The 25,284-nt window shown below is 46.3% G+C and overlaps 2 protein-coding genes across 2 annotated transcripts in view; both read right to left on the bottom strand.

The window, feature by feature from the left end:
• Positions 1-612: 612 nt before the first annotated feature.
• Positions 613-8,886, bottom strand: LOC144946942 (sialidase-3-like). The gene is made up of 3 exons (XM_078876008.1): positions 8,766-8,886; positions 3,267-3,476; positions 613-1,942 (listed from the first exon to the last, which is right to left on the bottom strand). The coding sequence occupies exons 2-3, from the start codon at positions 3,474-3,476 to the stop codon at positions 947-949; spliced, it is 1,206 nt and encodes a 401-aa protein (XP_078732134.1). The 5' UTR covers positions 8,766-8,886; the 3' UTR covers positions 613-946.
• Positions 8,887-13,713: 4,827 nt separating this feature from the next.
• LOC144947054 (arf-GAP domain and FG repeat-containing protein 1-like) overlaps positions 13,714-25,284 on the bottom strand; it is a 36,034-nt gene continuing 24,463 nt past the window's right edge. Inside the window, exons 10-12 of the mRNA XM_078876200.1 lie at positions 24,151-24,561; positions 23,871-23,962; positions 13,714-21,933 (exon numbers count right to left, since the gene is read on the bottom strand). Coding sequence (XP_078732326.1) covers positions 21,874-21,933; positions 23,871-23,962; positions 24,151-24,561 — 563 coding nt within the window. The 3' untranslated portion in view covers positions 13,714-21,873. The remainder of the gene's footprint in view (positions 21,934-23,870; positions 23,963-24,150; positions 24,562-25,284) is intronic.

Below are 25,284 nucleotides of genomic sequence, written 5' to 3'. Positions count from 1 at the left end.
CACCTGGCGTCAAGGGGCTTAAGTGTCTGGGGTGCCTGGGATCCTAGCGCCTGGCGCCAAGGGCTTATCTGCCTAGGATCTCAGAGCCCCCAGCTGCCCTTCCCCTCTTATGGCACTACAGTATGGTGATGGTGAAGGTAGGGTGACAGTGATGGACGTGGTGTGGCAACAAATATTTTCAAACAATCAGCGGTCTCGCTCAAAAACTAAAAACCAGGCCAGGAAGGTTTAAAATAAGTTTAATGAACAAATATCAAGCAGGACGTGCTATAACAATGCAACACTTTCAGATGGAATAACATATTGCATCCACACAATGTCCATATGCGGATACGGCATAGTTTACATGCAACTAAAATATTGAAAAAATGTTTTTTAAGCAAAGGTTAACATAGCAAGGGGGGAGAGGGGCTAAAACTAAGCAACAGCACTGCACTGTGACCACCGAGGTCCTGGGTTTGAATCTAAGCTTCAGCCATCGGTGGTTTAAACCAGGTTCTCAAGGGTTGATGGTCTCATGATTACACAAAACAATAATGGCAAGAATGCTTTGCTTACATTGGCATACTCCAACTATAAGGATTAGTAAGGATTTAAAATAAAATTTGTTGTGCCTGACATTGCTATTGCAGAGCACGTGAGGAGTTGACACAGCTTTGTGTGGATAAGAGGCGACCTCAGAAGTAGTTACGTGAAGTCCACTTCCAGGGGACGTTCTTTAACACGGGGTGGGGAAATTGTAAAGTATTATACATACTCTTTTGTTCTTTCAGTAAAGTCACATAGGTGAAAATGACTTTACCGAAAGAACCAAAGAGTATGGATCCGTGCAGTCACGGAAACTTCAAATCTAGAATGTAAAGTATTAATATTGTTTCTTAATTTTCAAATATGATTGAAGGTGGTCCAAAATGCCAATTCCTTAAACCTTGCCAGGAATGCATATTTATTTAGGTTTCACTCCTGTGTACTTCTCAACATCAGCCAATGAGAAGATGCAAAAGTTAATTTTGTCTCGAGAATCTTTTTCCCCACCCTCGTAAAGGCACCCGAACCACAGGCCTCCCCCCTCCGTCTTGCCAAGACCGGCCAGGTCTGAGTACCCGCTGGGGCCTTTGAAAATCACCCAAGGATCGCTCCAATTTTCCAGGGCCATGGGCGCCTTGTTGAGGTAGACGCCCAGATCCAGACGCTTCTTGGGTTTGGACGGGTGGGAATAGAGGAGCCAGTGCTTGGGCATCGTGTCGCCCTTCAGCTCGGGCAAAAAGCTGACGATGCTTCCGTGGCAGCCGTTCCAATCTTGAGCGGCTTCGACCAGCCTGGGCACAACCGTGCCCTCTCTGAAGGACTTCCCCAGGTCGTCGCTAATGGCCTGGACACGGAACTCGTGCCCCAGAGTGCGGCTGTTGCAGATCACGACGGGCCGTCCGGCCTCGTCGGAAACCATCGCAACCTGACACTCCCCGGTGTTAACACCCCCTCCCACCGCATCCCCGACTTTCCAAGTGCTACCCGCATCATCACTGTAAATGGTGAATGAATGAGGACGGCAGTCACTCTTGGGCAACTCATCTTTGAAGTAGGCATGAGCGGGGATGAGAATCCGCCCGAACTTGCTGCAGTTGCCCGTCCTGGCGGGCAGGTGGAGGCCGTGGCCGGGGCCCAGTGCGAACGTGGCCCAGTGGCCCACGTGTGGCCCCAGAACCGCGTCGGTCAGATCGACGGCGGCGCCCCAGGTGACGCCGCGGTCCGTGCTGTAGGCGTAGGCCAGCCTCGCCGCGTTCCGCCCTGTCTTTAGCTGCTCTCCCTCCGACAGACCGGTTGGCACCGCAATGAAAAAGAGAAACAATTTCTTCTCCACGAGCACGGGGCATGGGTTCATGGAGCGGTGGCCGGGAATCGAGGCGGCAGCCAGCTCCTGTATCTTCCCCACGTCGGCAACCTGCAACGTGAGACACGGCGATAAAATCAGGAAGGCGAATGCATTGTATGATTCACAGCATTGGTTCTCAACTTGTAGTCAGTGGACCACTAGTGATTTGCAGACCAGTGGTTCCCTACAGACACCCTCAGACATCTCTCCTACCTCTCCCCTCATTCAAAACTCCTCCATCAACTGACCGCTCCAGTGATCAAAGCTTTTGTCAAAACCTTCAGTCAACATTCACTGTATGAGTTAGCTTATTCTTGTCTGCTGCCCCTATTGTCTGGAACTCCCTTTCCCCAGCCATCCGTGCTGTAACAATTCCCTGCCTCTGTTCAAGTCCAGACTAGGGATCTTCATAAAGTCCTCTGCCTATGACTGACTGCCCCTTCGCATACACTCACACAAAGATCCATATGTTCACTTAGGGAGTCATAGATTCACAGAGAGACATATTCCGGCTGCCTCTATCCCTATGTATAATATATATGCCCACTGGTTCCTGATTGTATCCATTGTTATATTGCTCGAAGAGGGATGTCGGTCATCTTGAAGCTGCCTCTCCTACTACCCACGACTCACCCCCTTCCACAACCCCCAGCACTGCTAATCAAGGCCAACCCTGTATCCAGAGGGAGGGGTGAGGCCTAAATAGGATAGAGGTGGAGTCTAAACAGAAAAAGGTGGACACAAAGAGGGGCCTAAACAGAAGCAGGTCCTGATAGCGAAGGGGTGGAGCCTAAAGAGGAAGGGACGCGGCTTAAAGAGGAAGGGGTGTGGCTTGAAAAGGAAGGGGCGGGGCTTAAAGAGGAAGGGGAGGGGCCTAGAGAGGAAGGGGTGGGGCCTACAGAAGTTGAACTTCCCTGTTAAGGTAATAAAATCATAGAAGAATCAAATATGTGCAGCTGGCACAGCAGCAGCATGGCTTTAGTGCTGCATTAGCAGCCACAGGCCAACTCGTTGTATTATACATTAATTCCCGAAATGTATGTCTCGCCCTTTTACGTTGTTTCACAAATATGTCGTCACTTTATTAATACGGCTACCTGATTTGCGCCGCCTCAAATTGCACATTGCTGACAGCATAATTCGTCCCTTCTCGTATCCATCGCCTCTCAGCCTTCACCTCCCATCTACCCTGTAATTTTCTGTGATTTTCCTCGTTTCGATATTCGTCGTCTTACCTTTCCGGCACGCATCCCCGACGTACACTGAGGGTTTTGCATTATGCTATTCTACGCCAATTTTAGCCATTCATCCGTCAAAGCGGTTTCCTTTCAGAAAAATGCGAGTGAGGGCCCCCCCCCCCCCCCCCATAACCTTCCGCAAGCGGTTCACGAACCTTGAGGACTCCGGCTTCATCCGCCAGCTTCACCCTGCGCACCACCAGGTGCTTGGCATGCTCGTCCTTGAGCGAGGAGCGTTTCTCGGCAAAGGCCAGCGCGGCGCGGTCTTGGGGCAGGTACAGGAGGGCAGGGATACGGTACGTGAGCTCCCCCTCTCCCCGCTCGTACAGGGCCAGCATCTTCGGGGCTGTGTCGGCAACGGCCATCTGCAAGGTAAGGTAGGGGGGCGGCCACACACACTGTTGGTGAGACTCAAGAGGTCAAAAACCCAGTCCAGGCTTGAAACCCGTTTGAACACACGTTGCTGGGAAATATTGGAGGTCCAACCCGGGTGGCAAAGCCACATACCTTTACAAATCTCACAGAAGCTAAGCAGGTTTAAGCCTGGATTGGGGTTGCCACCTGTCCTGTTTTTTTCAAGGATCACCCTCTTGTTCAGGTAGCTCCCGTCATGGGACATCAGTCAGTCTTCTCGAGTCAATGTGTGTGTACTTCTTCTTGGTTCTTTCGGTAAAGTCACGTAGAAGGGAAATAATAAAATAATAAAAATAAAACATAATAAAATAATTCTCACGACGTTTCGGCCACAACGCAAGCAGCCGTCCTCAGGTGAAGAACAGGTCTGTCGGAAAGACAGCGTCTGAATGAACACCACCATGCTTGGCAGTGTATATTTAAGCTGGGTTGGAGGGGGAAGAGCGCCTTGACAAAGGAATTTGCATATCAAGAGGAATTTAGCATATTTATGGGAAATGCAGATGTGTGTGTACTTGTAGTTCTCCCTTCCTCCGACACTGTGACATTCTTCTTCACGTGATGCGTGCTGGGGTTTTGTTAATCCGATTCGAGGGCAGTAAGAATAGAAAGAGAATCGTAATGCAAAAGAACTGCAAAACGCTTTCGCTTTGCATTTAGCCACCTTCACCAGAAAATGAAGCCGATGGAAACATTGGCCACGCGTTGGCAACTGCGTGTGTTGGGCAACGAAATGTGCTATAATCAATCTTAATTTTGGAGCTTTCGTGACTGCAGGAATTATTCTTTGGTTATTTCAGTTAAGTCACGTCTAAAGATAAAATAATAAATTAAATAATAGCATATCACGACGTTTCGATTGCAACACAAGCAATCATCAGGCATAAAAGAAATAGCAACAAAAATCTAACTAGAAAACTAGACAGACATACAAGCAGACAGACATCACAAGGACACACAGAGAGAGGACACATATAATCATTGACGAGAAATGTTCCCGGGATGCAACTGTAACGACCTTGACCACGCTACAGGAAAGAGGTTGCACAAACCGATTTCAACACAATCCCGTAAACAGGTCAGAATCTTTCGTTAGACTGCAAGGAGGAATCCGATGAACCGTGAGAGCACTAGTTCACAGATGCCCAGTATGGGTGGGTCGGCAAACGATGCGAATCGCAGTGGACAGAAGTGCGTTGCGTGCACCCGCACCTCTGATGAGCACGGTCGGCCACGTACTGGTGGCGAAATAAGTTCGACATACATATTGTGATGAGTGATGAGCGGTGATGAGTGATGAGCGGTGACTTATTCACCTCTTAAAATTTGCTTAGATGAAACTGAACTGGATTAATTACACTCGCACACGCATTGTCACGTTGTCCACGAAGATCTTGGCAAACTGAATACAGGTAGTCCTCTACCATGGGAACCTCATTTGCCAGTAAAAATATGATAATTGGTTCTTTACCCTTCTATCTGGCAACAAAACTGACACCTTTTTACAAGGAGTCATGTTTGCATAGACCGCAATACCTGCAGTCATAATACAAACAAAAGACATAACTCTGATAATGTGCACTGTCCTTGGTCCAACCCATGTGAGACTAGGCTCTAAGGAAAGCTGTCTCAGGTGTGGACCAATCAACTTCAAGGACAGTGCACATTATCAGAGTTATGTCTTTTGTTTGTATTATGACTGCAGGTATTGCGGTCAATGCAAACATGACTCCTTGTAAAAAGGTGTCAGTTTTGTTGCCAGATAGAAGGGCAAAGAACCAATTATCAGGTATTCCTCTACTTACGATGGAGATGCGTTCCGACGACCCCATCGTAAGTCGAAAATATCGTAAGTCGAAGATGGCCTCGCCTACCCAGGAGTCTTAAAGAACGGTGATAATTGAGCAAAACAGAGCAATTTACAGTACCGTACTGTATAAACTATAAACGGTCTGTATTTATTAATTACAATACTGTATTGCACAGTAAAATGTCAAGTTAAAAAACAAGGTACATTTTTAGCCTACCTATATGAACTGCAATTTAATAGAAAGTTTTTTCAGGAAACAATCTTATCCGCTATAAAAAAAACTTTTAACATGCATTGAACGTATCGTATCGTGGTAACCTTAAAATGAAATCGCTAAAGCTACGTATCATACATACATGCATTGAACGTATCGTAGCGTATCATATTGTGCTGTACTCACCAATATTCTGTCCGTCGTCTGCATACTTGAACGATGTTTAGGTTGTTGATGGCAATTTTGTCGTATCGCTATCGCCATCGTAAGATCGAAATATCGTAAGTCGGAACCATCGTAACTCGGGGACTACCTGTAGTTGACAATTTGAAGGCCAGAGAACTACCTGAAAAAGCTGGATCAAGAAAATGTGTTTCTACAGTACATTCAGATTATGTTCAAACAAGAACGACTGTGGGTTCAGTTAAGTTAATTTTGTTTAACCCGAGTACTCAGGAGGTCAGGATAGTCTCCGTTGCAATAGCGACCGCTATACCTGAACTTTATAAAATGCGAAAAGTTAATTTATTCAGTGGCAACCGATGCAGTCGTAGAAGTGCTCAGAAACCATGGCCTTGATACAGCAACAAAAATCCATGACACTTGAACAAATACAGGAGAGATTTGTGATGGGAGGTCGTAATATGCAAATGTGAAGAGGAGACAAGCAGACGTTCTCACCGAGGTGACTGAAGGCCACGTGTATACTGTACAGAAGACATTCCTGTCAACCCCTTACCAGTGCCCACCTTATTACAGACCAATTCAGATCTTATTGGTCACCCCGTGCCCCTTTATAAATCCAAACGTTCATCCTACAAGGTCCCATCACAAGGGAGAAACACAAATAGACAATCACCACTAAATACCTGTCAACCCCTTATCAGTGCCCACTTTATTAGACAAATTCAGATCTTATTGGTCACCCCGTGCCCCTTATAAATGTCAACGTTCGTCCTACAAGGTCCCATCATAAGAGAGAAACACAAACAAATGGACAAAAACATGTTTTTGCCCGTATTGAAACAGCTGGAACTGAAAATGCAATTTCCCTGCACAAGAATATGGGCACACCGTATGGGTTGACAGGTATGAGAAGCTCTTTTCGAAAGCTTGGATTGGGCAAATAAAGGCATACATGTGAATGGACAACGGGTTACCTGTGAAACAAAGCATCCATGCATGTGCGATGAAGATTAGCAAGGGCAGCTACGTACTGTGCGAAAGAAGTTCCACATACAGAGCCCGAAACGTCGTCTGTTATACAGGGTGCTTTAAAAACACTTCTGAGAATGTGCAACAAGACCACAATAAATGTGCCTCCGGGCTCTGGAGACCACCTGGAGAAGATTCCAGGCCACGTGTTGACAATGATGGCGAACACATGGAGAGACTGACGTTTTGAAGCTATTAACACACATTTCACATTCTTTGGGTCTTTCGGTAAAGTCACGTACATAATACACTTTATTTTTTTATTATTTTATTGTATTATCTACGTGACTTTACCGAAAGACCCAAAGAATATGAATTCCTGCAGTCACGAAAGCTTTAAGTCAAGATTTAACATGAATTTGTTATCATGTTACGGTGCAGTATTATCTGTTCTTTTTCCATTAAAAACGATAGGCCCATATAAATGTTAACATTTTTTTGAAGCAGCCTGTATATTTTTCCTCCTTCAAGGCCACATATACACACACACACGCGGCGTTATAGACCAACATGTTCAGTTGTTGTCTGTGCTTGTGCACCACTGCCAACACACACCAGCATCACCGGAAAAGGTGTTACAGCAGAGTGCCGTGTACCGTTGGAAGTTATTGAAGGTGAACCTGGATCACAATGATGGTAACAAGAAGCAAACACGAGCAGGTTAGAGTGCTTTTAGAATATTAAACAATTTTAATCTGATCATAAACAGCAGACGTATGAGCCTACTGGTAAAACCAAAATATGAATTCTACTCATTCTGTCAAATTGCCCGATGATGCTGGATGTAATTACCAGCGAAACGTCGTATTCAAAAATTGTAAATGTTGTGGATTCACTCTTCAACACACCGGTGGGCTAAAGTAGTGAACTATTTTGTCTTTTGTCAACGCGACACTTGTTTTTGCTGATTGGCCGTGTCGGGTGGTGGAGGGTTACGACACATTTATAAATAAGAATTCACGTGTTAAAATGAATTTTACTTTTTCTTTGACCAGGCATAAGAGCAACGGAGCTGTTTCGCTCTTTTTCAGAAGTGACCTGTCCACGAATGACATCGCAACGAAGTGGCTTATCATCGTGTGAACACTTAGAGCAGTAGCCAAATACCCTAAACGCGTGATGTTAATTATATATGTGGAGGGAAAAACAGGAGGACCTGGAGAAAAATCCACGCCAACCACGGGGAGAGAGAGGGACACCGCAAACTCCAAAGCAAGCGTCAGGGTCGGGATTGAAACCCACGACGTCCTGCATACCAGACGAGGTAGTTAACATCTCGCCTGCCATGGCGTGAATTGTGAACATGGACAGCGACAAACAGAGAAGTTGGAACAAAAAAAACATCTGAAAGGTGCCCAACTAATATTGATGCGCGCTTCGAACTGGACTGAGAAAACCGAACGAGAAGCTAAAGTTTGCATCACAATTTAGAGACATTCCACAGGCTTCGGGAAAGTCACCTGCAGTAGAAGGGGATGACGACAGCAACACAGGGAGACAAGACTCGTGACGGCAGTCGCAAGCAAAGTCAAGGGGGACACAGCCAGGGAGGACGACGCCGGAGAATGGACCGACCCCTTCTCGTCACGCGGTACGACAGCGGCGAAGAAGATCCCACCGTCTTCTTGGTTCTTTCGGTAAAGTCACGTAGAAGGGAAGTAATACAATAATAAAAATAAAACAATAAAATAATTCTCACGACGTTTCGGCCACAACGCAAGCAGCCGTCTTCAGGTGAAGAACGCAAGCAGCCGTCTTCAGGTGAAGAATTATTCACCTGAAGACGGCTGCTTGCGTTGTGGCCGAAACGTCGTGAGAATTATTTTATTATGTTTTATTTTTATTATTTTATTACTTCCCTTCTACGTGACTTTACCGAAAGAACCAAGAAGATGAATCCCTGCAGCCACGAAAGCTTTAAATCGAAAGATTCCACCGATTGTCTTTCTCAAGTCGGTCGGTCGGTGTGAGTGCGCAAGAATAACCCCAGCATGACTTTACCTTCTTCCCCAAGAAGGCACGCTTTTATTTTCTGCACGGAGAGAGCGGTGTTTCCACTGTGGTCAGACCGCTGCTGCAGTTCGCTTCGAGTAGAGACTTGTGACCCAACCCAACAGCGATGATGACCTGCAATGCCTCTACGGGTACGAAAGCAGATATAGCATCTGGGGGGCGGGGAGGAGGAGGGGTGGGAAGAGATTCGTTCCCTTTTGTTAGCCGCCAGGCTTACTTTGGGTGCGCCCGGCACGAGACACGCACCGATCCGTTTCGAAGCGGAGGGCGTGGAATGCGATTCCCTGTAAATATTGTTGACGACGGTCAAACGTTCCCAAACCCCGTACGCTTGTACACGTGGCTGCCGTGACAAGGATTGCTTCACACGCAATCGCGCACGGTACACGCGCGCACAGCGGATGCCCCTTTTTTTCGGCAATCCACTGCTGGATGAGGGACCCCTCTCTTGCCGTGCGGGTTGTTGTGTGGGGGGGGGGGTGACCGCACTTAATCAGACTGGTCAGTGCGGGTTTGCGGAGGGAGGGTGGTTTGCATTCCAGTGATTTATGTGACAATCAAACCCCCACCACCACCACCCCAGACGTGTTATTACTCCGGCCAGTTGCCCAGGTGTGTCTCACGATTGTTGCCAGGAGGTTCCTACCAAGCTGGCTATCACTCATTGTGGCGAGCACTCATTCCTCCATTCATTCAATCCGTTCATTCGTCATTTAGCGTCATCAATTTCGCGTTCGGAAAAATTCACGGCACCACAGACTCGCCCCCCCCCCCATTGTTTCCTCTCATAAATTTGATTCACATCTCCAACATTTACATTCGCACGTGTACCGTTCTTAATTCTATGTAAAGCGCCTTGAACAAGGCGCTCTATAATTTAAGATAAGAAGCGATCACATGTCGGGGGGGGGGTACAACGATCGCCGCCTTTTTCAAGTAACATTTTTCCTTTTCAAGTTCGACAACTTTGGAGCGTGACGGCGTCACGAGATCTTTAACGTCCGCTGTGAAGCAAGAGGACGCGTGGGTAATGTTGAAGACACCCGGCAGTGTTAACCGGGGCTGTCTGCCCGTTTCAAACCGCGGATTTTTTGTAAACATGGAAAAAAAATCGGTCGAAGCGGTACCACTGGGCGCGCGTCACCGACCCTTGAAACATGCGTCGACTATTTTGCTGCAATGTCCAAATGAAAAGCCACTTTGTTGAGCTATCAGTTGTGGCAAGGTCGATTTTGGAAAGAAAGTCAATAACTCAGTGGGCTTTGCCAGGTAGGATGGTTTAGTTATATTGGTATATGTTTGGGTGATTTTTTTTACCTTGTACTTTGAACTCCTGTCGTGTTTCTGTATTGTTTATTGTCACCTTATTACACACCACCAAAATGGACGTTTATGAAATAAAAGTGATTTCTTGTCGGAGCAAGGTGACAGTTTGGGTGAGATTTGTGAGTTTCTAGAATGTTCCATGTTGCACCACGCCCACAGATTCGAACTATGTGCGCACGTGTTGGACTTATTTCGCACCGTACGTGGCCAACCGCGCTAATCGGATGTGCGTTAGGGAAGGGCAAACTAAACCCATAAAGCAGCTCTAAAGAAATGAGTTTTCAATCTCGAACTCCGATTAATTCCGACGTCAACGCAAGCAGACGCACCGCACTGAACGCTCCTGAAAATTCAAAACAGACTTCAATAAAACGACGTGGTGCAGAAAGCAGTTGACAAAGACGGCGATATTAATTACACAGTTTATTGTTAGATATGTTTATGGTTAATAAAGCACTTTCCATAATATACGACCGACACGGTGATAAAATAGCTCGGCAAAGGCAATACATTATGGGAACATTGTAAAAAAATGTAATTCCAGCTTGAGAGAGACATGGGAGTTAAACAGTAAATAAACAATGCAGTCAGTTTAAAGCCACATCAATGGTTGTTTTTTTATATTTTTGTAATTTTTATTTAAACAAGAGTAACGTGCAATATCAACCGATACGACCGGGCGTTGGGCGTTGGGGGGTAAAGGCTGTCTCGGGGTAAAGGCTGTAGCAGGAACACGGCAACAACAACAACGACAACAACAACAGATGTCCCCCGCTATATTTTATTTAAGACACAAACACGGTATGACAGACGCGTGTGCACGACGCAGTTTTCCTTTTAAATGCAATAACATCTTCGACATCTTGAGAAGGCGTGTAAAATAATCTTCAGAATTGCACTGCAATGTGTATGTAGCAAACGTGTCATTGGTTACCATTGGTGTTTTAACATGTGTGTTTGTGTGTGGGGTTTCTAAAGCTACGTAACAGCTTACGATATTCAGCGGGCTCTGTGTCACAAGCTACGTTGCGCGCCGTAATACGTAAAATGCTTACTGCCGATAATTATATAACGTTATATTGGTGAAAGATTTAAAAAAATCCAGACTTTGCATGAAAATTAGATGGATGTGAGAAATCAAACAAGGTAATAGTTTCGGCACGTATACGCGCACAAGCATCATGCCCTCTCGTTGATAAATGCTTGAAAGATTTTGGGCCAAAATTGCCCCCAAATAATAGAAGTTGTTTTTTTTAATTCGAAAATGTGCATAAGCGTGGTGTAACTGACATTTTAATTGTCGGTTTTATTTTGATCTACTTCAAAAGTCAACAATTCCTGGGTTTTTTTCCATTTGCAGAAATGTTGCTTCTGTACGAAATGGCCCACTTATTGTTTTACATGGTGAATAAGCTAAGTTTTGTTAAAACATCTCAAAAGGGTTTCCAAAGGACCCACTTAAGGTTTAATTGACAAAGGTAATGCGAATTGCACATAGAAAATAAAAACTAACTATAAATAACTTATGGGCCACAGCGGTATTTAACAGCAAAAATAAACGATAGAATTTAACGAGGCCAACAAAAAGCTACGTTTCAGCATGCAAGTCATCAACAACTCCCCCTTAAAATAAAAACGTTAATTGACGTAAGCTCACTGTTCAGTATAGAGCACTGAGGCCTGCCTTCATGTTTGCCAACTTGTTAACTATATACTTTGACAATACCTTAGGTAAGCTCTTTGGAAAACACACGGACATTTTTGCCCAATAAGACTGCCCCTCCCCCCTCCGTAAGGTGGATGCACACGTGTAACGAAAAGCAAAACTTTGAATAAGAATACATCAATACTAAAAACTCGGCCAGCTTAGTTAATGCAGCAGCTTCCACAGTAAATAATCCCTCTTTTTTTTAACGTGGATAAAATAGATTTTTGTTGGTTATGCCGACCGGAGTCCAAATCACTTGTTAATTTAGGTTTACTTATTCAAAAGAATAATTAAATGGCCAAACAATGGAGGATTAATTCCGCTCGGGATTTAGTGAGTTCTACTGGCGAAATAGAACGAGATTAGTGTTGTTTATCACACGCAAGAGGCGTTCTCAGGAGAGAGCCGTTTCTGGGCAGCAAACCACAGTTTGCCATCAATTACCAAGGATGCCGTTTCACTTAAAAGACATCTGCTAGATGCATGGACACCACAAGGACAGTGCATATAACACATCTAGTGGAGTGGTTCCCAACCTGTATGGGCACCGTCAGACCGTGTGAAATGGTCCGCAGAACTTTTGGAGACACGACTGTTGCTACACTATAATTTCTGAACATTTGTATTTTTTTCGAGTTGACGGTGATGTTACGGGTCCACAAATGTTGGGAAGCACAGTTTGTTAAAAGTGGCCAGCAAAACGGTTCATTTGTTTTCTTTAGTATTCTACTGCCAGGCCAAGTGCCTCACACTTTCTTAGATTGTTATAGGTGAAAATAATTACAGAACACTACAATTTTGATTTGTAACAAAAAAAATCAGCATTAACATTTGAGGTTTATTTTCAAGCATATCGGCAAAATGTTAGTGAAATATTGTAGTGTTTCATATATATACGATTCTGATCCATCCAGAACGTGAATTAACTACTGCCAACGACCTAATTACTTTTGATATGACCACGTGAACGAAACATATATCTTGATCACGAAAAAAACCCCACGTTGTTGCACATTTTGCAAACAGACGCCAACAACGATCCTATTTAGTGATGGCCGTCAATGCAACATTCCTCCATTCAACACACATTTTTGTTCCGTTAGCTATAAATCAAGCCTTGAGCCAGTCCACCCGCAACACAAAATCAGGCGTGTTCTTTTTAAACTCAGGACTGAGGGTAAAGTTGCTGAGCTAATCACCCGAAGACAAATAATAAACAGTCTTCCCCTCACATCCTTCCAAGACCCACAAACCCACAGCATATATCTGGAGGCAAATTCCACATCTTTCATGTAAATGTTCAGCCATTGCGTGAATCCACTGCTGGACGAGGGCTTCCTCGCGGCGGGTGGGTCGTGAGGATCATCTGAATATACTTCAATATGCTGGTCAGTGCAAGTTGTTGAAGGCATGGAGCATAGATATGGGTGCAAAGAATGTAGTGCAACAAAAGACTTTGCTGCACTAACCCTCGGCTGCCCACCACGGAGCCTGCTATGCATGGTGGCCACCAATCAGCGCACCAACCAGGTTGAACACAGCTGAGCGACAGAGATCTGACGAGATCGGGTGCATTCTGGGTGATATGGTCATCGGCCACCCGCATCTCAACTTTACTACGTCAAATTTTGATTTAAAGCTTTCGTGACTGCAGGGATTAATATTCTTGGTTCTGTCGGTAAAGTCACGTAGAAGGGAAACAATAAAATAATACAAATATAAAACAATAAAATTCTCACGACGTTTCGACTGCAACACAAGCAATCATCATCAGGTGTGAAACAACGTCGTGAGAATGTTATTGTTTTATATTTTTATTATTTTATTGCTTCCCTTCTACGTGACTTTACCGAAAGAACCAAGAATATTTACTACGCCACTTTCCCCCGTTTGTTTATTTACACACACACACAGCAATCACGTTTGTTAGACTAGGCAAGGGGTTGTTAAACCTCCTGACCTTTTGTTGTGGTGTGTTTGTTGTCCTACTCCCGCACCTCCGACGAGCACGGTTGGCTCCGTACGGTGCGATAAGAAGTTCAACGAAGATAGGTACTCACGAGGACCTGAATACCAAAATATCCACATTGCAGGGGGCCACACGACACACAACGCGTCACATGGTGGCGGTCACGTAGGGTCGTCACGCAGCCAGTTCCGCACGCGCTGGTCGCCTGCGGAGTTTTTAATGAAAAGAAGTCTGCACAAGCTCCCCGGGACTACTCACGCCTGATTCGGCAGACAAGCGGCAGGCACCCCGGGGCTGTTCTGACGAAGGCGGATTTTTTGTTCACCGTTTCAAGCCAAGATACACTGAATATTTAGTCATCGTGGCCGGTAAGTTATGCTTTGATCGCCCCTGGTCTAGACGCCAGTGACACCTGGGCCAAACTTCCCTCATTGCCAGCATCCGGGCCATCACACCTGTGGGATGCCGACCAATATGAGGGGGAAAAAAAAAATCACAGTTAAATATTTTCATGAACCAGCTTAAGGCTGGATGTAACAACAGCATAGATAGCTATGTTGTGTGCAAGTTGTCTATACATCCACACACCACAGTAGCTATCCATTTAATCGTGTACACGTACGAGTCCTTCGTCAATCGAGGCCCTTTCCCCGCTCCGTGCGGGTCGTGGTACTTGAACACCACAACACCGATCGGTGCGGGTTGGTGATGGCGGCGGGCATAGATGCGGGCGCACAGAAGTACAGTACAACAATGGGGATTTCCTGCACTACCTCCTGCTGGCCACCGCGTAAGCACGGCCTCGCAGCCGCCGGTGACAACCTGGCGTGCATGGTGGCCACCCGTCCATGCGCTAGCCTGGCTCAACCCCCACTCAGCTTCTGAGATCTGACGGGAGTTCGAGCATCTCCGCAGGTGACGTCGGTCATGGGCAAGGGTCGGCGACCTGCGGCTCTTTAAGGACCGCTTCGTGATGGTTATATATTCAGGACCACCGCGCGGTTAATGAAGAAAAGAGGGCTTTGAAATAACCCAAGGATCAAGAGTTGATGTAAGCGACATGTATTTGAGCCTTCGGAGTTGCAACATGACCCAATTGCTTTTATTTCTTATTAAAACTTTTCTAAGATAACCTTCTTACAATGAACTATCCAATGGGTCAATTGCAAGGCTCTTGCAATATTAAGATTGTTTTTATTGTTTTAACCGAATTGGAACAAAAATGGCTCTTCTTGTTATTTTGGTTGCCGACCCCTGGTCATTAGGCGTCCGTATAATTGCGCGCGTATCGGGTTTATCAAACCACAGCGACGTTTTCCGAGCGCGGCGTTGCCTCGCACCATTCTGCTACTGCTGCTGGTGGTGGTGGCAGTCACGTAGATGCCGGCTGTGGGAGGCCCCCGTGCACATCAGCGGTTCTGGGTTTTTCACAAGTTTCTTTTTTTAAACGAGACGACTGTAAGAAGGCACCAGCGGCTGTGAATCGAGAGCACGCACCCACAACTTGTGCACACGCACCTACAACTTGTGCACACGCACCTACCACTTGTGCACACGCACCTGCTTGCGATTTAGACTAAGACGAGCGGACATAAGGCAGCAGCGGGGCAGCGGCCGGAGCGCCGGTACGAGGCGGTCGACTTGCGCACGCCGCGGCGGCGCTACCTTCACGTAAACCAAGCGGTCGCAAAACCCGGCACACACATTTTTGTTTGTTTAGCACAAAGAAATACACGTTAACCAAAGCGAAAAAGGGCTCAGGGAAAAAAATATATATAGCGTATACTACATAAAATGAAAAATCTGCTGCTTAAAGCCCCAGTCTATACTGTTTATTCTTGGAAAACTTTTACCATTTTATATACAGGTAGTTTGTCAAATGTACTTGCGTATTTGATGCGGTCAGACTTATTATGATGATGAGAGTTTCCGTTTGAGAGACTTTTCAGAATGTCATTTAATCAGTCCATTCCGAGCCGTCCCAGTCGCGCCCATTGAAAGTTCGAAAGAGCAGTGGGGTCAACCCCACTGCACTTATTAACGGTGCGCGCGGTTAATGGGGAAAAGAGGGCTTTGAAATAACCCAAGGATCAAGAGTTGCGGAGACAAAGTTGATGTAAGCGACATGTATTTGAGCCTTCGGAGTTGCAACATGACCCAATTGCTTTGATTTCTTATTAAAACTTTTCTAAGATAACCTTCTTACAATGAACTATCCAATGGATCAATTGAACCTCTCATTAAACGCAGCCACTCTCCTCCTCAGCCGACACTGTTAAATAGGTTAAACAATTTGACAACTTCAGCTCACAGGTACTAAAAACACCAGAAATAAAATAAAAAGCAGTTGCACTTTTACAGAAATCCATTGTCACCGTCATGACCCAGCAGCCACTAGTGGCTGCAGGGGTCCTGTGAAATCCATCAAACGTGATAACAATTATAATTTACAGCACCTTGTAAATCCACCGTTGGATGATGGCCTCCCCACATCGTGTCAATTGTGGGGGGGGGGTTGCTTGAAAATACTTCACCATGCTGACCAGTGCAGGTTTGTAAAAAAGACCCAGGGCCGATTTATATAATCACCTCGCCACTGATGCAAGTCATCGCTGGGAATTGAACTCGGGTTTCCGGGTTCAAAGAGCAGCGTGTGAACCCTCTGTACCACCGCTCCACCATGCAAATAGCGTCAGCTTTGGAAGTGACCTTAATTGTATGCATCGTTACACCTCTAATCCCTCCCCCGTGCGAGTTACTAATTCGAGAAAGTAAAATTACACGAGGACGGCCAAGGGCACTGTAAACTGCGGAATAAGCGCTCGTGCATCTCAACACAGATGCGAGGTCACAGCCGAAGAGATGTGCAAAGTACAAACGAGGATGCTACATGTCAGCTCAATGCAGGAGCTGGACTCTCGGGATTTGTCTGGGTAAAATCGATTTTTATTTTATTTTCACCTACGTGACTTTACCGAATGAACCAAAGAGTATGGATTCTTGCAGTCACGAAAACTTAAAATCCAGAATTAAAATCGATTATTACTCCATCGATCGCTATCCGTGAGATTGCTCGACCAAATTGGGCAACGCGTGTTGGCACCGGATGGGGAGGTGACGGACAGACGGAGGGGGGGGGGGGCGCTTTATGACGCCTTCAGCATCATCGAGCCCACGTCACGCTGGGTGTGGCTTGGGAGGTTTCCTGCCTTCGGAAAGCGGTGGGATGGAGGGGAGGGAGCGGCGGTCAGAATTTTTAAAAGCACTCCGAGTAACGGGAGCACACGCAAGCCGGTGAATAGACCGAAATCGTCCCGGCTTTACCCATCTTCGCGATCTACAAACTGGGGCTTTGAGGACACCTTCATAAATACTGCTCGAAAAAAACCAGCACAAGGTCTCAAAATAAACCGCCTGTTAAAGCGAACGCCAGAGACGCTTGAAGCCCACGAATTCCTTAATTAAATAAAATCCAGTGTGAGGATTAACTGGTCAAGTGTCCAAGACGCCAGCTCTCCCAGCGCAAACGGTATTCCCTAACCTAAAGTGAGTGTAGCGACGCACTTGGATTAATCCAGGCTAGATGAAAACGAAATACAATTCCCCAACATAAAGCTCGTGATATTTTCCTACAAGCAGATACATTTCTACACATGTATAACGTACGTGGTAGCGAAGATGATGTTGACAATAGCCCAGCACGTTCGCCACTTGTTGCAAGAGTTTCACAGTTCAAATCTGCTACTCCGCTCTGGTTAATACTGCAGTGTGTGTTTAAACCATAAATACTTGACACCTGATTGACAGTGGGGGAAGTTAAAGATCCCGTGACATCAGAGCATTGTGTGCCAGCGTCAAAGTTTGCCAAAAATTTACATGAAAAATAATAAACTGGGATTACACAAAGCAACGTCGCCCCCGAACGCAAAACTTAAGCGACTAAACATCTCTAACACGTGCGAATACCACATGTGCAAATGATTTGATATTGGGTGATGCACTCCCTGCGAAACTTGACAGGTTTTACCAAACGCAAAAAAGGTGGAAAATTGAAAAGATGTACGGGGAGCACAAAAAACGAAAGGTAGATTTACTTTAAAAGCCGTTCAGCTTTCTTTCTTTAGAACTGCTTATTGTGTTTACGTTTTTTGTCCGATTGGCACGGTTGGCTACGTGCGGTGCGAAAGAAGTTCAACAAATGCAGCTTTCCAGTGGCGCTAAAACGTACGTTAAATTAAAATTGGGACGAAGTGATCATTGGTTCCATGCGAGGTCGAGCAAGAACAACGACATCATTATCTATGGTCTCAGCCTGGTCACCAATGACCGCAACAAAAAAAACATCAAATGTAAGTTTAGTTCTGCATTTAACTTGGGCAAAGATTTCAGCTCCGAGAATTAAAATAAAAACTGTATCGTATCGGGTTGACACTCCGTGTGGCTGGGAGGGTGGGAAAATGCTGCCATCTGCTGTGCAAAGGGATCTCAAGATGTAGTTGCGTGATATCCGCTTCTGTGGAACGGTTGCTATGCTCTGCGAGAGATCCGCATTGATACTTTATCCCGTGACTAGCCACCGATAGCACAATCGGGATAAGCTGGGGGGGGGATTTACCCAACAAGTTAACTTAGAAATAGTCTAACCCTCTCGAAATGGTAGCCGCAGGACAGGGCTCGGTAAAGAATTGCCATGGACGGCACAGCTTGAGTTTTGAGTGACATTCCACTTCCTCTAATGAGAGGCTGCACCCACTCCAGAGGTTACAAAGAGGCCGTTGTGTAAATGACTCCTATATTTTGAAACTTATTCAACGTTTCACATTTTTTAAGATTACGGTCATGACTAACATTTAACTCAAATTCATACGTTAAACTACTCAACGGATTTAAACCACACTTGGACTAAGTGTTGTTTTTTTAAAGTTTACATCTCTAAAACGAGACAACTAGATGACTGCAATCTGCTGTGTACACTTCGTTAGAATGTGTGAAAATGAGCCTCGAGTATTCATAAAGGAGTCTGACGCGCCCACATGTGCACAAAAAAAAAACACGACCGACCGTAACCGTGTGGACGACACACTGCTGGCACTGCACGACTGCGGATTCAACACCCAAGTGGGTTTCACCGGCGATCAAGTGAATCGTAGTTCGCAACGAGAGCCCAAATGGGTATTCAAAATCTTTTTTTTGTTTCACCAGGGGCAACCCCCCCCCCAGCCCCCCATAATTGCTGTTGTTGTTGTTGTTTCTTTGGAGGTTAAAAATGTCCACGTGATGATAAGCCACTTCGTTGAGCAATCATTTTTGGCCAGGTCGCTTCTGAGAAACAAGCTAATATAGCTCAGTGCGCTTTACCTGGTAAAATAAAAAAAAGTTTAGTTTGATTTGTATTTTTTTCGAATATTTTTTTTTACCTTTCCTATACTGTCGTGTTTTTGTATTGTTGTCATAACGTTCTGACCTGCCCCTACTGGATACCTGTGTGAAAAAGAGATTTATAGCTCATCGGATTGCTCCAGTCTCAATAAATATTCTGATTATAAGTCACATAGGCATGTACCTACAATTCCCCCCAACACAGCCCCAACACCTGCACACTGTGATGAACTTTGAACCCCCAGACAGAGATTAATTGCAGGGAAGAAAAATAATAACAAGGCAGCGGCCGAGATGACAGCTAAATCCAAAATCGGTGTCATCTCAAACACGAGTGTAGGTTTGCGAATGACAAAAAGCTCACTTTGTCGATTGACTACTCTTCTCTGCGATTGGTAAAAATAACAGAATATACGTGATTAAATAAAACTACGCTGCGAGCCACAATTACACCAATGCACACTCTTGTTAAAGGCAGGCGTACTTGGGGGACTTTGATTCCAGTAAAAACGCAAGTTCGTAAGAAATCTTGCTCAATCCACAGCAGAACTATCGTACACATCGTCTGAGAGTTGGGCTAACATTCATCATTACACAACGAGTGGGGAAGCAGGGGGGGGCAGAAGCCAGGAGGCCACGCAGAGATAAGGTGCTTTGTGTTAGGCAACTTTTGATTCGTTGTTGAAGCGACCGCGGGGAATCGCATCAAGCGTGAATCTAAGAAAAAAACATTGCATTGCAAAGCGCGACTCGTAGGCAAGTTGCCCGTCAGCCCGGTAGAGGGCAGGTGCACAGCACCGGACCCGGCTGCAGAAACGAAGAGACGGTCCCCCCCCCTTGTTCTGAGATGTGGGAGGCCAATGGAAGGAAGTTGAGAGTTTGAGCAAAAAATCAGGCAAAATGTCCTGCAGTGAAGCTTCACTTACTTTTTTAGTTACTCAAGCTGTGATATTGCGTGGGAATTAATTGAAATTGGAATTTCCACCAAGTCAGCACGACCTGTTTGAGCAATGAGGCGCTGGTGCTCATCTCCTGTTTACAGCCGTTAGCCGGTGGTGGAAATTCCACATTCCTATGGTGGGGGCGAGTCTTTCTACACATTATGTTAACACAGTGCTGTTGTGCAAAGCATGATCATCTATTGGATTGCATCTCCATTTGTTTCCTATGATGTTTAGCTTGTTACAGAAATTTAACACGAATTGCTTCTTTAGTTTTCTAGAGTTTAACACATAGGCTTTCGCGACCTATAAGAGGTTTTTTTTGGGGTAGATCGTGTAAATATATAAATGTGTCGTTAAACCCGCCACCAACCAACACATCTCAATAGTAAGGGTTGTCACGTAAACAGAACATGTAAATGTTGTGGATTGGCTCTCCAACAACCCTTACTAGTTTGCTGTGTCGGGTTTAACGACACATGTATATATCTACGTGATCTAACCCCCCAAAAAAACCTCTATTATGGATAGCTTTTTAGAGTTGAACAGGGCAACGGTCTGTAGTTAATGGCTGCACTAATATAATCTGACTTCAACACGAGTGACACGGTGAAACACGTGAGCTATTCTTGATCCGACGCTTTTAAAGGTGTAACAGGTAAATGCTACGCTAGGCTCCAGAATATAAAAACAAATACATGCTGCGTACAAGAAAATTAGATTAAAGAAATGAAGACAGCTGAAAGTTCAGACTTAAAAGGCATTTTCAGATCCATTCATGATTCGTCGTAAGACATCATTCTCATCATCCGAGTCACCAGCCAAAGCTTAATGGCTGGTAGACATTGTTAAAAGAATTACAAATTAAACATAATAATTGGCTGGAAATTTGTAATTCTATATTACCAGCGAAGCAAATAAAATATCAAAAAGGGTTAACATAAACCAAGACACCACCTGCCACAAAAGTGCCCCCCCACGCCCCCCCCCCCCCCACACTATTGATAATTAATTAAAATGCACTCTTAAAATAAAAGCAGTCTGGAACAACGGTTGCCGCCTCAGTTTCCCCCCCCCCCCCAAAACCTTTTATGAAACTTGGGTGCTTCCGAGATGAAGAAGCCTTGGTGATCCAGATGACCGGGGGGTTTCGTGAAGGGACAGCTGTCCGCCGCCGTGTGGTCAGAAACACAGAGGGGCAGCAGTCCACTGCCATGTGGGCAGAAGCACGGAGGGGCGGCTGTCTGCTGCCGTGTGGTCAGAAACACAGAGGGGCGGCTGTCTGCCGCCGTGTGGTCAGAAGCACGGAAGGGCGCGGCTGTCTGCTGCCATGTGGTCAGAAGCACGGAGGGGCGGCTGTCTGCTGCCATGTGGTCAGAAGCACGGAGGGGCGGCTGTCTGCTGCTGTGTGGTCATAAGCACGGACGGGCGGCTGTCTGCTGCCATGTGGTCAGAAGCACGGAGGGGCGGCTGTCTGCTGCCGTGTGGTCAGAAGCACGGAGGGGCGGGTGTCTGCCTCCGTGTGGTCAGAAGCACGGAGGGGCGGCTGTCTGCTGCCGTGTGGTCAGAAGCACGGAGGAGCGGACGTCTGCTGCCTTGTGGTCAGAAGCACGGAGGGAGCGGGTGTCTGCTGCAGTGTGGGCAGAAGCACGGAGGGGGCGTGCTTTTGCTTCCTTATGTTCCCGGGAGTTGCCGCGAATGTCGCTCTGGAGTCAGGGTGCGGGAGGACTGCGATGCCGCTGCTCTCTGACGCCCACACGCCGGACGCCCCGACTACAGGAAGGGGTTGGTGGATGCGGCGCTGCCGGGAAACTGCCCGCCGTTTGTTCCACCCTGGTTCAAGAAACGAAGAGAGAATAAAAACACGTGTTAATATAACTCAACGTGTCGCAAGTCTACCGCTGTATAACAGCACATATATATGTAAATAATAAAAGGTAGACTAAAGGTGCTGGACTGCAATTTGTTCGCTTCGTGCCCCTGCCCGTGGAATGGCTTCCACTCGAGTGAGCTCAAGAGGCTCCGAAAGTGGGTATTCATGGCCTACTCTTCCACGCTGGTCAAACGCCTGGAAGAGGTGGCACAACCCATACTTTACCCCAACTACACGTGGCCTGCTGTAGTGGGGTAAAGTTATACCGGGTGAATTAGAGGGGGTCAGTGGCGGGGGGGGGAGGATTAAGCGACATGCTAATTGTTTCAACTGCAAAGCCAGGAGAACGAATAAACCACCGAAGACGGTCCTGTTGCGAGTTCAGTGAGCGCTCATCCTTCATTGCACTATCCATCTTCATGCGATAAATAATAAATGCCCCTTTAATTACCCGGGGAAAAGCCTCACTGAGCCTCAAGGCTTATGTTTCGGGATAGTCCTGCATTGAGATATTTGGCCAATTACATTTTCAGGAGCATTTGATGTGTCGAGGAAGACCGGAGTACCTGGGGAAATGCAATGTATAGGAGGGAATTCCATTTAAAACTCTGCATAGGGAGATTGAATCCACAGCTGTTCTGCCTTCTCTTAGCCATCTCCTTTAGGGATTTGGTATTAAGCCAAAAATCAGCATCTTAATTTAGTCAGGAGGAATATGATGAGCTATATAAAGCTCTTTTTCAAGGATGTCCAGTAGACGCAGGTCAGCAAGCAGAGCTATATCACCCGGCCCCAGGTTACTTTTCTCAGATGTGTGCACTCCAAAAACAACTAACCTGGTCTTTTTATATACAAAACAAAGATACAGATCCCCCGTGTAGCCTGAACAGACTGTTGGGGCAAGTGCTGTTAGCGTGCACCTATGGTACGCGAGGGGGTGGGTGGCCAGCACTACGCCCTACCGACTTTTTAAAAACACACACAAACAAACACATGTAAACAAATGGGCATTGATTGGAAGGAGAAACTATGAATGGAAGTAAAGAGTTTTGCAGCTGGCAAAAAAGGCGTTTAGTGATGAGGTTACTTTTCGTTCCACAATTAAACAAATTATTTGGTCAAACTCCATTGTGGCAATGCTGCACAAGCACCACACTCATATTCATGAACAACATTGTGGCCTTAAAAGAAAAGTATATAATAGGCGAGCGTTGCCTATGATATACTTAAAAGTCTAACCCACGCGACCTCTCTGGCCTCGATATTTACGTGCTATGAAGAGGGCCCACTGCCTGGGACGTTGCCTATTACCTTTCCTTTCACGGCCACAGTGTTATTGACAAATGCTTTGTCCCATAGTAAACAGGAATTGGATCTATGAACCCTCTGCAATTGTGCAAATTATATGCAAACGTGATAAGAAGTGATTCTCTCCAGACGAATAAACAAGCCAGACGGTAAACACAACACAGATCATAATAATGATAAAAGACAAAGCATATATTATAAGAGCATGTTAGTTTGCATGTTTTACCACAAGTATGTGTGGTTAATGCAGACTTGGTGCCTAGGCAAAAGGCTCTCTATTTGGTGATTGAACATCTTAACACCTGTTTTATTGCCGGAAATGGTAAAACCCATTCCTATGTTTCATCATATTGGATGTGGGCAAAAAAGGTGCCCATAGATATAATGATAATGGATTCCTAAATTGAACCGTGAATCTGAATTGTAATGATTTCTCGAATCGTGGGGGAGACGAGGTGGTGGACTGTGGATTGCCAGCTAGATGGCCGTTGAAAGCGCCGAAGCCGCTCATCTTTCACGGGCACGGCAACAGGTGAGATTTTATCTTTGCGCTGGTGGTGTGAGTGTGTGTGACGAAGACGAGAGCTACCATGAAGGGGTTGTTGACCATCGCAGAGATGGGCTGCGCAAACGGGACCGCAGCAGCTGCCTTGGGCTGCACGAATGCTCCAAAGGGAGTGCCTAGAGGAGACAAACACAACAACAACGAGGACAATTGCAAATGATCTACAAAGATTCTCCGTGTTGCCTTTAACAGACCGGGCAAATTCCGTTTAGCGAGCAGCTATTATTATGGCAAGTAGAAGCACGCGGGGGTGGGTGGCCAGCACCATGCATACACTATACACACAGCAGCATTGTACACTTACCGTTGTGCTGTGCAGGGTAGGCAGGCGGCTGCATGTACAGCGCCTGCTGTTGCAGGGTAGCCTGCTGATGTTGCTGTTGCAGGGTAGCCTGCTGATGCTGCTGCTGCAGGGCAGCCTGCTGCTGCTGGAGGGCAGCCTGCTGATGCTGCTGCTGGAGGGCAGCCTGCTGATGCTGCTGCTGGAGGGCAGCCTGCTGATGCTGCTGCTGGAGGGCAGCCTGCTGATGCTGCTGCTGCTGCTGATGCTGCTGCTGTTGGAAAACAGCTGCTGCCGCCGCTGCCGCCAGTGCGGGCGGCGGCTGCTGCTGCGTGAAGGTGCTGGGTGCCGGCTGGAAGCTCGGCACGAACGCCGAGACCGGGGCTGCAGTGCCAAACCCGGACTGCGCTCCTGCCGAACTGAACGCGGCAAACCCTGGAGCGTGGCAGAGAGGGGAGGGCGCGGCATGTGAGGCAGGCTTAAGGGCAGGTAGCACTCAAATCGCGTGGCACGGCCTCATTTTCGATGCTCTGCCACCAATGTCTGTTTTTCCACTGGTACAACCGAGCCGAGCCAACACGGGGCTCTCACGACACAAGCGGTTTCCATTGCCGATTTGACGAACTGAGCCGGAACCAAACCGTGGCACATCTGGGCCAGGTTGCATGAAACAACTTAAGGGAGAGTATCCCTTAATTAATATTTATTTAGATAGGAAACTGGCATTGTGTAATGTGGCTTGACCCAAAGCAGGGCCAGAAGTGGCGTTATAATTTTCAACGTTGCAATGCGACGTCAGTCATTACGTTGCATTATTTCCGCGTCATCAACACACGTCTCGATTCGTTTATGGTGCGCACCCGTCAGCGGCTCGGCTTGCGCAGTCGAAAAACCTGGCACCTCTTGAGCTGCCCTAGGCTGACTCAGCCAGGCCCCAGCATGAAAAGCGATGATGGGATGGCATTCCAAAGTCGGGTGATGCGGGGTAAGAAGCAGAAATAAATATTTTGACCTTCAATACGGCGGTGGCCAAACAGTGTGAATGAGTCGAACAGTGTGAATCATAAACAGTTTGGCAGATGTGTGTACTCAACATTGGTGGAATAATCAAGGAGTAAAGTTCGTGGAACAATAATCATTGTGGTAGCAATAAAAGAG

Source organism: Lampetra fluviatilis, chromosome 43, assembly GCF_964198595.1.
Source record: "Lampetra fluviatilis chromosome 43, kcLamFluv1.1, whole genome shotgun sequence".
In the NCBI taxonomy this organism is placed as follows: domain Eukaryota; kingdom Metazoa; phylum Chordata; class Hyperoartia; order Petromyzontiformes; family Petromyzontidae; genus Lampetra; species Lampetra fluviatilis.
This window is presented reverse-complemented; position numbering and strand designations above follow the sequence as displayed.